Source organism: Rhipicephalus sanguineus, chromosome 8 (assembly GCF_013339695.2).
Source record: "Rhipicephalus sanguineus isolate Rsan-2018 chromosome 8, BIME_Rsan_1.4, whole genome shotgun sequence".
Lineage (NCBI taxonomy): Eukaryota > Metazoa > Arthropoda > Arachnida > Ixodida > Ixodidae > Rhipicephalus > Rhipicephalus sanguineus.
The window spans coordinates 150132714-150145264 of NC_051183.1; the positions used below are offsets into that span (position 1 = coordinate 150132714).

A 12551-nucleotide genomic window follows, 5' to 3' on the forward strand; every position below is an offset into this window, starting at 1 on the left:
TTATCCAGTGCAAGGAACTCGACGCTATCAGAAAAAAGCACTTTTCATTTCCCTACCAACAGCAATTTCCACTTCATCCTTCAATGTTCATAGGTAGGGACCCGCTTTTTACATACCAGTCATTGTCTGCATTTTTAAACGATGTACAGAGTTTTCATGTCATATATCAAGGTGATCCGTAGCACGGCCTCTAAACAGAGGTCGCTGCTGCGGTGAATACGTTAAAGATAGCACTTGCCTCGCGGCCCTTGGACTCAAGGGCATTGACGAGGCAGTGGTGCTGATGTCATATCTTCATAGTTTTATTCTTGCGACCACTTGTCATTAATTCCACTGCACATATTTCACGTCACTCTCATGATTTTAATATATATATATGTTTTACCCGCCTTTAGCGCGAGGAATTTTAAGGCCCCTTTACAGCTACTTACCGCAACCATTGCTCACATCCTTTGTCTCATGAACTGGCGCTCTTTGGCCATCAATTGGCCCTTGCGCCATTAAACACCACATATCATCATCATCATCTCACCGACGACCATACCATACACTTCTGTTGGGTCCCGAGTCACGTTGGGATCCCAGGCAATGAAAGGGCGGACCAACTCGCAGCAACGGCAAAAGAGCTACGTGTTTCAAAAATCAATGTACCAGTTAGGGATGGAATTAAAGCAGTTCGCCGGGCCATCACCTCTCATTGGCAGCAAGAATGGAAATCGCAACAAAACAACAAACTTCGCCTAATAAAACCTGTCCTTGATGAGTGGAAGACTTGCTTTCATCAAGAGCGTTTTATCGAAGTAGTACTGTGCCGACTTCGAATAGGCCATACACACGTCACACATAATTATCTACTGGCAGATAACGAACCAGCAGCATGTGATAAATGCAATGAACAACTAACAGTTGTACACATTTTAATAGCATGCCCACATACGGAACCGTTAAGACGAAAACATTTTCAAATCTTTTATAAGTTGAAAATTCCATTTCATCCAATGTTAATCTTAGGAGATGACCCGTTAATACCCCTGGCTAATGTATTCAGCTTTTTAGATGAAGCAAAATTGCTAAATAAACTTTAATTACCACAAACTATGCCACCTCTACCAGACCAGCAAAACTCATGCGAACTGTAGCACGGCCTCTCCGGAGAGACCCTTGCTGCAGCAGGAATTTAAACTAAGGCACTTGCCTCCCGGCCCTTGGGTATAAGGGCGCTGGCAGGGCAGTAGTGCTAGGTGAACTCCTTCACGGTTTTAACAAGATAGTCACGCGCAGCATCCATACACATTGACCACCCCACGCATCAGGTTCACAATTTTAGAGTATATATATATGTATATATATATGTATATATGTATATATATGTATATATATATATATATATATATATATATATATATATATATATATATATATATGTATATATATATGTATATATATATGTATATATATATCTTACGCTCTTACGCAACTAGGTCTCTTAGGCCTCTCTACAGCCAGACTACACCATTCATTATATCCCATGTGTCACCGCCTAGCACACATTTCATAGTCAGGGCCATAGTGTTGTTCACTATAGTGTTTTTGTTCTCTCCCCACCATGTGTCTGGCGCAGCATAGCCTTAGTCGCTCTTGCGCCATAAAACTCAACTCAACAACAACTACACATGCTGAGTGCCCTAACTGTCACGGGTCCCATACCGCGTATTCTCGGACATGTGAGATGTTCAAACGGGAAAAACAAATAATACAGTTGAAAGTGACAGAAAACATCACATTTTCTGAAGCCCGGAAGAAGCTGTCTCTTCTCTCCGGAAGATCGTACGCTGACGCAGCGCGCCGGGGGGCCGGGCGGCGTCTAGTTACGGTGGCCACACAGTACAGCTTTGCTGATGCGTGCCCATCACAGCCCCCCACCAAGCAGCCCCCGGCTGCACCAACCTTCAAAGTCCCGGAGGTCAATTTCTCACAGACCTCAGGGACGACACCCACAAATGAAAGGGATCCTGTCCCTCTTGACAAACCTCCATCAGCCTCCGCGTCTCCACCGGAAGCAATGGAGGTGACACCTGGATCCTCAGCATCTCTGACGCTGACGGCATCCCCCAAAGTGAGGCGGAGCTCATTAGACCGCCTCAAAGGAAAGAAACATCCTCCAGTCCAGCCGCCTCACAAAGGCGGTGAGGTCTGAATAAGTCGCTCTCCTCTCCTCACCGAAAAAAAATGGCTGCCGAGACTATCATTCACTGGAACTGCCGAGGACTACTTAAGAACCTAGACGACATCTATGAAATACTTGCCGAACATCAACCCAACATACTTTGCTTGCAGGAAACGCACTTAAACCCAACACACACAAACTTTCTGAAAAGATATGTGGTATACCGAAAGAACAGGCAAGGCACTGCCCATTCGTCTGGCGGTGTCGCTATCGTGGTGCAGAAAGCAGTGCCGTGTCAAAACCTCAATATACTTACTGATTTAGAGGCAGTTGCAATACGAACCCTAATTTTTGGTCGAATAATAACTGTGTGCTCGCTATATATCCCCCCGGACTACCACCTCTCTGTTGAGGAATTTGAAAAACTCATCGACCAGCTTCCGCATCCATTGCTGTTGGTTGGAGATTTTAATGCGCACCATCCTCTATGGGGATGTAGACGAACTGATTCCCGAGGTTCGTTAATCGAAAACTACCTCCTGTCCTCTGGTTCCTGTATATATAATAAAAAAGAGCCAACGTACTTTAATGTAGCGCACAACTCATACACAGCCATAGATCTTGCAATCGGCTCTCCCTCACTCTTGGCAACCACCGAGTGGGCTGCTATTCGAAACCTCTACGGAAGTGATCACTTTCCTGTTTGTTTGAAACACACAGGAAACACAAATCTCATAGTAAACGCTATCAGGTTTAGAGAGCAGGATGCTGACTGGTTGAAATTCCGAGAACTTTCAAAATTGTCGCGCTCATCAATTGAAAACCTAGATATTGATGCATGCCAAGCCTTGATCACACTACATATTATACACGCTGCGGAGCAATCCATGCCACAGACATCTAACAAGTCACGAAACAAGCGAAGACCATGGTGGAATGCGGAATGCCAAAATGCCCGTGATAATCAAAACAAAGCATGGTCGAAATTCCGCAGGTATCCGACAGCTGACAACTTATTTGATTTCAAGTGTGCCAAAGCAAACGGCAGGCGTATCCGACGTGAATCTAAACGGCAGAGCTCGCAGTCATTTCTATCCTCAGTTAACTCCTACACTGATACGCACAAAGTGTACAACAGAGTTAGAGCTCTTCAAGGACAGACTACCCATCCAGTGCCTCTTGTGAGTACCGCTGGTGATACACTGGAACACCAAGCAGAAGCCATAGGCCAACATTTTGAGTATATCGTCAGCTCATCACATTATACAGACTCATTTAAGCGACACAAGCTTGCTGAGGAACGTAAACCTATCCGTGACAGAAGGCCAACCACAGGAGGGTACAATAGCCCATTTACTATAGACGAATTAAAGGCGGCGCTGAGAACATGTGGCAACTCAGCAGCAGGCCCAGACAGGATTACGTATGGCATGCTGAAACACATACATGAAGACACACTTGACACCATCCTCTTTCTGTTCAACAACGTATGGTCCTCTGGGCGTCTACCCAAAGCCTGGAAAGAGGCCGTTATCACACCCATCCTTAAACAAGGAAAAGAAGCCACACTTGCTGCCAGTTACAGGCCTATTGCGTTAACTAGCTGCTTGTGCAAGGTATTTGAAAAAATGATTAATCGCCGCCTTGTGTATTACCTAGAATTTAATGGTCTTCTTGACCAACGTCAAGCTGGATTTAGGTCTGGCCGGTCGACAACTGATCAGCTCGTAGCCTTCGAGTCTTATGTCAGGGACGCCTTCATTCACAAGCAACACTGCCTCTCTGTATTCTTTGACCTGGAGAAAGCTTACGACACCACATGGCGTTACGGGATTCTCCGTGATCTGCAATCTCTTGGAGTGTCAGGAAACATGCTCAACACTATTGAAAGTTACCTCTCTGAACGTACTTTCGTGGTTCGTGTTGGAAACGCCTTATCAAAGCGATTTACGCAGGAAAATGGTGTGCCCCAAGGTCGAGTTCTTAGTTGCACGCTCTTCATTGTTAAAATGAATTCCCTAAGTAGTGTACTGCCCAGAACAATCTCTTACTCAGTATATGTGGATGATGTTCAGATCAGCTTCAAATCGTGCAACCTGGCCATCTGTGAACGTCAAATTCAGTTGGCAGTAAACAAACTTTCAAGCTGGGCAGACAGAAACGGTTTTAAATTTAACTGTGCGAAAACTGTCTGCTTACTTTTTTCTAAACTACGTGGCATTAGGCCAGCCCCCAACATTTCAAAAAATGGACAAACCATAGCCGTTAAGAAAGACCACAAATTCCTAGGTGTTGTGGTTGATGAGAAGTTGACCTTTGTCACACATATCAAGCAGCTACGATTTAAATACTTGAAAGCTTTAAACTTACTCAAGATTCTTTCGCATCAGTTATGGGGTACAGATCGTGACTGTCTGCTGAACCTACTGGGCAGTGTAGTGCAATCACGTATTGATTACGGTTCCGTGGTGTACGAATCAGCGTCGAGATCTGCACTAAAGATGCTTGACCCAGTGCTCCACCTTGGGCTTCGTCTGGCCACTGGCGCCTTCAGAACCAGTCCGGTAGCTAGCCTCTATGTTGAGGCGGACCGATGGTCATTAGAACGACGAAGACAGTATACAAGCATCACTTACGCCACTAAGGTGCTCTCCCATGCTGACCACCCATGTCGCGAGCTATTGCAGCACACATGAAATGCCCACCTGTTTTCGAGGCGACCATCAGCTATGCCACCGTATCCTATCAGAGTAGCTTCACACCTTGAAAGCCTGAACATACCAGTTGCCAATCTTCAACTAAGCTCTCATAAGGACACTGTGGCCCCGTGGGAAATACAGGCTGTCAACTGTGACATGTCATTCCTAGAGGTAGGGAAGCATGGCCCCCAGGTTGCAGTAAGCCAACACTTCATGTACTTACAGGCAAAATACAGGTGTGCTGAGTACTACACAGATGCTTCTAAGTCCTCTGCAGTCGCATGCGCAGCACACGGTCCTGAGTTCTCTCAATCTGAAACAATGAATGAACATACCAGCATATTTACAGCAGAATGCTATGGCATACTACTAGCTCTAAGGCACATCCTATAGAAGAAAGAACCAGCCTCCGTCATATACACAGATTCCCTCAGTGCAGTTACTGCGTTGTCCTCCGGTCAGATAAGCAAAAATCCAGTTATGAACTATCTTCTAAAATGCATCATGACTGCTCACAAATCCAATCTTAAAATTACGCTCTGCTGGATACCGGGACACTGCAACATAGCTGGAAATGAGGCAGCGGACCAACTTGCGAAGTCAGCTGCACTCCGCAATTCAGTAGACATAGATGTCTTGCCGTATGAGGACCTGAGGCCACACATCAGAAAGAAAATTCGTAGGCAATGGCAAGAAGAATGGAACGCGGCAAGCGAAAACAAACTGCACACAATAAAGCCGATTGTCGGACGATACGCTACCGAAAGACGTAACAGACACCAGGAGGTTGTTCTGTGCAGACTGTTCTGTGTAGATTTCTCGGGCCCGGGAATCTCGGTAACTGCGAACGATGCGCGTCTGCTGTAAATCGGGGCTACACCCGCACCTAGCGCAATGAATTGCCAAGTAGCTGCCGGTCTTCGCTCCAAGATTGCTGGCGTGTTCTCGTAGGCGGACATTCACACACCGGCCTGTGTGACCGATGTACAATCCACCACAGGACGTCGGGATCTCGTACACCACTCCTGCTTTGCTGGGAACAAACCGAGTTGCAAGTTTCTTATGGCACGCGGGTTTCTCAGAGCTTGCCGCATTCACTCGCTTGCAGAGAGAGCTTAAGGGAGTTGACTGTTGGGCTAGTTGGTGTTCAGACATGGGAACCATCGTTAAAGGCGCAACACCACACAACACAAGAGAAGACCAGACGAGCACAGGCGCAAACTAACAACTGATTTATTGAAGGCAGATCTCCAGGCATATATACCAACAGGCTGCGCAGGCGCAACGTCACAACAATCCTCGGAAAACATCAAAAAACATCAAAAATATCGCGAAAGAAAATCAATTTCAGCTTTGTAAAGCGCAATGGAAGTGTCGCTGACACACGCCTCACCTGCTTTCCTGATTAGAAACGCTTCTAACGTTTCACGAGCCGTTTTTTGTCTGCTTCTACCTACTATTTTTGCGCATCGGAAACGTGGTTCACAATTCGGGCATGTCATGCAATGGTCGACAAGATGGCTTCGCTCTTTGTTAATTAGATTTCTTGCGTGTTCCCTGAGCCGGTCATTGAGGCAGCGCCCCGTCTGGCCGATATATACTTTGCCGCAGGTCAGGGGAATCTCGTACACGACGTTGCTGGCACACTGAACGAAACGTCGTTCATGGTTCTTTTTGCAGCCTCCCTTTTCCTCCGCACAGGTGGTGCGACGGCTCAGCTGAGCGAGCTTCTGGGGGGCCGAGAAAGCCAAAGGCACGTTGAACCGGCTAGCCACTTTTTTCAGGCTATGTGTGACCTTATGCATGTACGGCACCACTTCTGGCCTCTGGGCGCCCACCAGGGGCTTCGCGGCATCTGAGTAGCAACGGTGCTTCAACTTCTTAAGCAGCGTCTCAGCAACAGACAAGACGACCGACCCAGGGAAGCCGGCTGAAAGAGCCTCCCCAATTGAAGGTTAAAACTATCCTGCACCTTGTGAATGCAGGACTTCCGAAGTGCTGAATCTAAACAGAGAGTAGCGATGCCTCTCTTTACCGTTTTTGAGTGAGCTGAATTGTATGGAAGGAGCTCTTTTTGTGCACGCGGAGAGTACGCCCAGCAAACATGACTTTCGTTGAACGTCAATTGCAAATCTAAAAACTGAAGCCTACTTTCTTCCGGACGTTCAAAAGTGAAGGTTAGCCCTTTCCCATGATGTTTAAAATCTTCTAGCACACACTTCTGCGCATGCTCATATGAGGATGAGCACTTGTTAAAAAGAACTAAGAAGTCGTCCACATAACGAAAAACTTTAAGGACCTTGTCATTGTTAGAAGAATTAAAACGATCGTGTAAAGAGCGATCGATGGATGATAAAAAGATATGACACAACACAGGCGCGATGCATGAACCAATACAGATGCCTTTCTTTTGAAGGGCATCTGTATCAAATCAGACCACTTTTATCAAATATGACGACCAGATTTACCTTCAAAAGAAAGGCATCTGTATTGGTTCATGCATCGCGCCTGTGTTGTGTCATATCTTTTTATCATCCATCGATCGCTCTTTACACGATCGTTTTAATTCTTCTAACAATGACAAGGTCCTTAAAGTTTTTCGTTATGTGGACGACTTCTTAGTTCTTTTTAACAAGTGCTCATCCTCATATGAGCATGCGCAGAAGTGTGTGCTAGAAGATTTTAAACATCATGGGAAAGGGCTAACCTTCACTTTTGAACGTCCGGAAGAAAGTAGGCTTCAGTTTTTAGATTTGCAATTGACGTTCAACGAAAGTCATGTTTGCTGGGCGTACTCTCCGCGTGCACAAAAAGAGCTCCTTCCGTACAATTCAGCTCACTCAAAACGGTAAAGAGAGGCATCGCTACTCTCTGTTTAGATTCAGCACTTCGGAAGTCGTGCATTCACAAGGTGCAGGATAGTTTTAACCTTCAATTGGGGAGGCTCTTTTCAGCCGGCTTCCCTGGGTCGGTCGTCTTGTCTGTTGCTGAGACGCTGCTTAAGAAGTTGAAGCACCGTTGCTACCTAGATGCCGCGAAGCCCCTGGTGGGCGCCCAGAGGCCAGAAGTGGTGCCGTACATGCACAAGGTCACACATAGCCTGAAAAAAGTGGCTAGCCGGTTCAACGTGCCGTTGGCTTTCTCGGCCCCCCAGAAGCTCGCTCAGCTGAGCCGTCGCACCACCTGTGCGGAGGAAAAGGGAGGCTGCAAAAAGAACCATGAACGACGTTTCGTTCAGTGTGCCAGCAACGTCGTGTACGAGATTCCCCTGACCTGCGGCAAAGTATATATCGGCCAGACGGGGCGCTGCCTCAATGACCGGCTCAGGGAACACGCAAGAAATCTAATTAACAAAGAGCGAAGCCATCTTGTCGACCATTGCATGACATGCCCGAATTGTGAACCACGTTTCCGATGCGCAAAAATAGTAGGTAGAAGCAGACAAAAAACGGCTCGTGAAACGTTAGAAGCGTTTCTAATCAGGAAAGCAGGTGAGGCGTGTGTCAGCGACACTTCCATTGCGCTTTACAAAGCTGAAATTGATTTTCTTTCGCGATATTTTTGATGTTTTTTTGATGTTTTCCGAGGATTGTTGTGACGTTGCGCCTGCGCAGCCTGTTGGTATATATGCCTGGAGATCTGCCTTCAATAAATCAGTTGTTAGTTTGCGCCTGTGCTCGTCTGGTCTTCTCTTGTGTTGTGTGGTGTTGCGCCTTTAAAGAGAGCTTAGTTTTATAGGACCCGAGTAAACCACTCTTACTCCCACTCGCGCAGCCGCTTTTTTCACCCGGTGGGATACGCCATGCAGGTAGGGGATGACAGAAACTTTGGCCTTGTCAACTCGCGGTGGGGCTTCATTTCTTTGCGACCTAGTTTCGCGTAGCACCACTTCGGCCAGGAACAGTTTTGGAAAGCCAGCCCTTGTCAACCTATCCACTTGAAGGGCGAAACTTGAAGCGACTTGATGGGGACAGGAACAACCTAGGGCATTCCTCATGGCGGTCAAGGCGATGGCGCGTTTAACGAGCTTCGAATGATGAGATGGAGATGGCAGTAGGTCCTTCTTCGATCGCGGGGTATAAATCCAGCAGGTATGCCTGTCGTCCAGGTGAATCGTGATGTCAAAAGCGTAGTTTTTTGCCTTCAGGCAGCTTGTTAGTGAAGGAACGTCCAGGGAAGTTAGTGCAGAAGATGCTGTAAATCTTGTCTGCCGTGATGCTGGCTTCGTCAGGTTTCGCGTCGAAGAAAACAGCTTGTTAGTGAAGGAACGTCCAGGGAAGTTAGTGCAGAAGATGCTGTAAATCTTGTCTGCCGTGATGCTGGCTTCGTCAGGTTTCGCGTCGAAGAAAACAAGGAAGTCATCAACAAAGCGGAAAAATTTCCCCCACCGGATCGTCGTTAGGCTCTCCTCCAGGTGTCTGTCGTACCTTGCCAAGAGCAAGTCTCTTAGGATGGGGGCAATAGGTTCTTTCTGTGTCCTCGTACTTTACGCGCTGTTTCGAACCCATGAAGCCTTAACAAAAAGCTGAAGCCCATACCCTTTTAAATATCTGGTTGGTTTTACGTACTATAATATGGATATTTTTCTCACACAATTTATACACACATCCTACATTAAAAAGAAAACATAATGCTCAAATTGGGCAATTTCGTTTTAGTAGCGTGGTCAACAGCAAAAAAAAATACAGAAGAGTGACCTAAGTATGCAAGAATTCTTAAATGCAAAAGCCTATATGGATCTACTAGGACGTTAGTGAAAAGAAAAGAAAGCGGTTGAACACAATGGGCAGATGTACGTACAGAGAAATGGCGTTTGCATCGGCTCGCGCATCGCACCTTTGTTGAGCGATCTGCTTTTAGCACATTATGATGGGATCCTCGATGAGAAGCTTCAGTCCGCCCCCCGCAGGGGCGTCTGTGGAAACAGGCGTTTGGTGTGTAGCGACACCACGGACCCGAGCTAACGGGGGAATTCGACCCTTCCCACGCCTAGCCGTGCGTGGCTGTGCCGTGTCCGGGGAAAAGGGGATCCTGGGGGTTGAGCCGACGCCGGGTGTTTGGACTTTAAGGCCCCCCGGAAGAGGCAACACACCCCTTTGGCCCCGGCTTCACGTAGACGCCACCCCTGGGCTGACCCACCCAGGGGAAATCGGCGGTCGCCTTTTCCTATCCCCCTCTCCGATCTTTCACTTTCCATCTTCTTTCCTCGCTGTCCTGTCTTCTAATCTCTTCATTTACTTCACCATTTTCGTAGGCGGCTCGGGTTAACCATGTATATGTGTCCTCTCTTGGACATAATATATTAGGTTATAGCGGCATTGTACGGCTGGCGTCTGCAGCCTTATATGTTAAGTGCTGCGGCGTCCCCTAGTTGGACTCCATGGTGGGTGGCCGCCACTGCTGCCGAAATACAAATACTTACTATGGAAACACCTGCATTTCCACGTCTACTCGATCGTTACCCTCAAAAGAGGGTACGCACCGACGAACTAACCTCCTTTTGCCGACCTCGAACAACCTATCCGAAATTCCACGTCATACACAGTGAAAATTCAGAGAAGCAAGCCAGATCCATTTCCCCGTTTGTCGTAGCAAAGTCATTGACTGAAGTCTTTGGACCGGGCTATAAGGTGACCAAAATGGCCTGTGGAGACATTCTGCTGGAGCTGCCCGAAAGACAACAATATGAAAAACTTGGCAGCCTTGTCACATTCGGCAACACTCCAATATCTGTCTCCCAACATAGATCAATGAACAGCTCACGTGGAGTCGTGTCAGAAACAGACCTCTTTGAATTGTCCGAAGAAGAACTGTTAGAAGGATGGAAAGATCAAAACGTGACCAGTGTAAAACGTATCACCATCAGACGTGATAACAAAGAAATTCCCACCAAACATCTAGTACTAACTTTTGCATCAAGCACTCTACCACAAGCCATTGAAACTGGGTACACCAAACTAGCCGTCCGTCCGTACATACCAAATCCAAGGCGATGTTTCAAATGCCAGCGATTCGGCCACGGTTCGCAGAACTGCCGTGGTCAGCAAACATGCGCAAGATGTGGAGGACAAGGCCACCCCTCTGACAACTGCACGAGCACACTTCACTGCGTCAATTGTGACGGCGACCATGCAGCCTACTCGCGGTCCTGTCCGAACTGGAAAAAAAATCACAGCATATCCACGGAGTGAATGATGATGAGTGGGCGAAGCTGCGGAGGTTCATCGGTAAACCGTGAATCTTCCGTAAATTCTGCCCAGTACATCATCACCGACGTGAGATCGGGCGCGTTTATACTAAAGGTTCGATGCGTTATGACGACTTGCAGCTCACTTTAATTTTACATGTACGTTGTGAATTTTCATTGTTTAGAAAACCATTGCTTTAGAAAACATCTGGCGTCTTTCGTTAAGCAGCTGGCGTCTTTTCATTTTGCTTTAGAAACATCTGGCGTTCTTTCGTTTTGCTTTTACAAAACATCTGGCGTCTTTCGTTGGTTTATTTCATCAATCAACGGCGTTTTGAACAAAATTTTTATTGTTTAATCACGCACAGGAGAAATCTCACCAGGCACTACCTTGGAGGTAAACAATGGCTGCTAATGGGAATGAGAGACAGAAGAAGTCGGCTTTTAGCTAACACTTACACTTCTACTTCTACTAACGTTTCCTACTGGAACATGCCAATGGCTGCTAATGGGGAATGAGAGACAGAAGAATTCGGCTTTTAGTTAACGCGCACGCTGCGAATTTTTTATTGTTCAACAACGCACAGGAACAATCTCCCACCGGCACCACCTTGGAGGTCAAAGCGTAAGACTGGTTACGCACTACGACTACGACTACGAGGGACGAACGGGTGCCGCCTTAAGGAGCTTCGCCCCTAAAAGAAAAGGACATTATCACTGTCAAAGTCAAAGAAAACATCTCATTTAAGGAAGCCCGTAAAAGGTGCTCGCCTTTTCACACTACACCCTACGCTGATGCGGCGCGCCGGGGGGCAACGTCGGACCGGCCTCCGCCACTCCTTCGGCCTGCGCAGGGCGCGCCGTTGGCTGTGGCGCCTGCCCCCAAGGCGGCAGTAGCTCCGACTACTCCGCCAACTTGCGAACAGGGACCGGCGACCTCAGGGTCGTCGGATCTCAAGGCCTCGTATCACCAGGCGAGGCCCGAAACCCGAACTGCCAGCTCGCGCGTGCGGGCATCCAGTGCCTCGCAAGAGGCAATGGACACGACGTCGGCACCCCTGGTGCCGAAAGACCGGCGTAGCTCCCTGGAGCGCGCTAAGAAAATCAAAAAACCGATAACGGGGCCGAACGACGGCCCTGCTACTTAAGTTCTAACTTTCCGCCTAAACATGAGCCACTTCATTTTCGTACACACAGCACTATCTTACTTCCAATATGGAAACACAAATCATACAATGGAACGTCAGAGGACTCCTTAGACATCTCGACGATATCCAAGAACTATTACACAAACATACACCAAAATTGCTGTGTGTACAAGAAACACACTTAAAATCGAACACACCAACTTTCTACGCAGTCACATTAATTTCAGAAAGGACCGGGATGACGCCGTGGCATCATCCGGCGGTGTAGCTGTTATAGTTAATCAAAGAGTAGCGTGCACACATTTACCACTCCAAACATCCCTGGAGGCAGTGGCTGTTCGAGCGGTTCT

General features: G+C 47.4%; 1 protein-coding gene across 1 annotated transcript in view; it reads left to right on the forward strand.

Moving 5' to 3' along the window:
* The window catches only part of LOC119403587 (uncharacterized), a 72550-nt gene that overhangs the window by 15079 nt on the left and 44920 nt on the right, over window positions 1-12551 (forward strand). The window contains exon 5 of the mRNA XM_049418365.1: window positions 1916-2116. Within this exon, the coding sequence (XP_049274322.1) occupies window positions 1916-2116 (201 nt within the window). The remainder of the gene's footprint in view (window positions 1-1915; window positions 2117-12551) is intronic.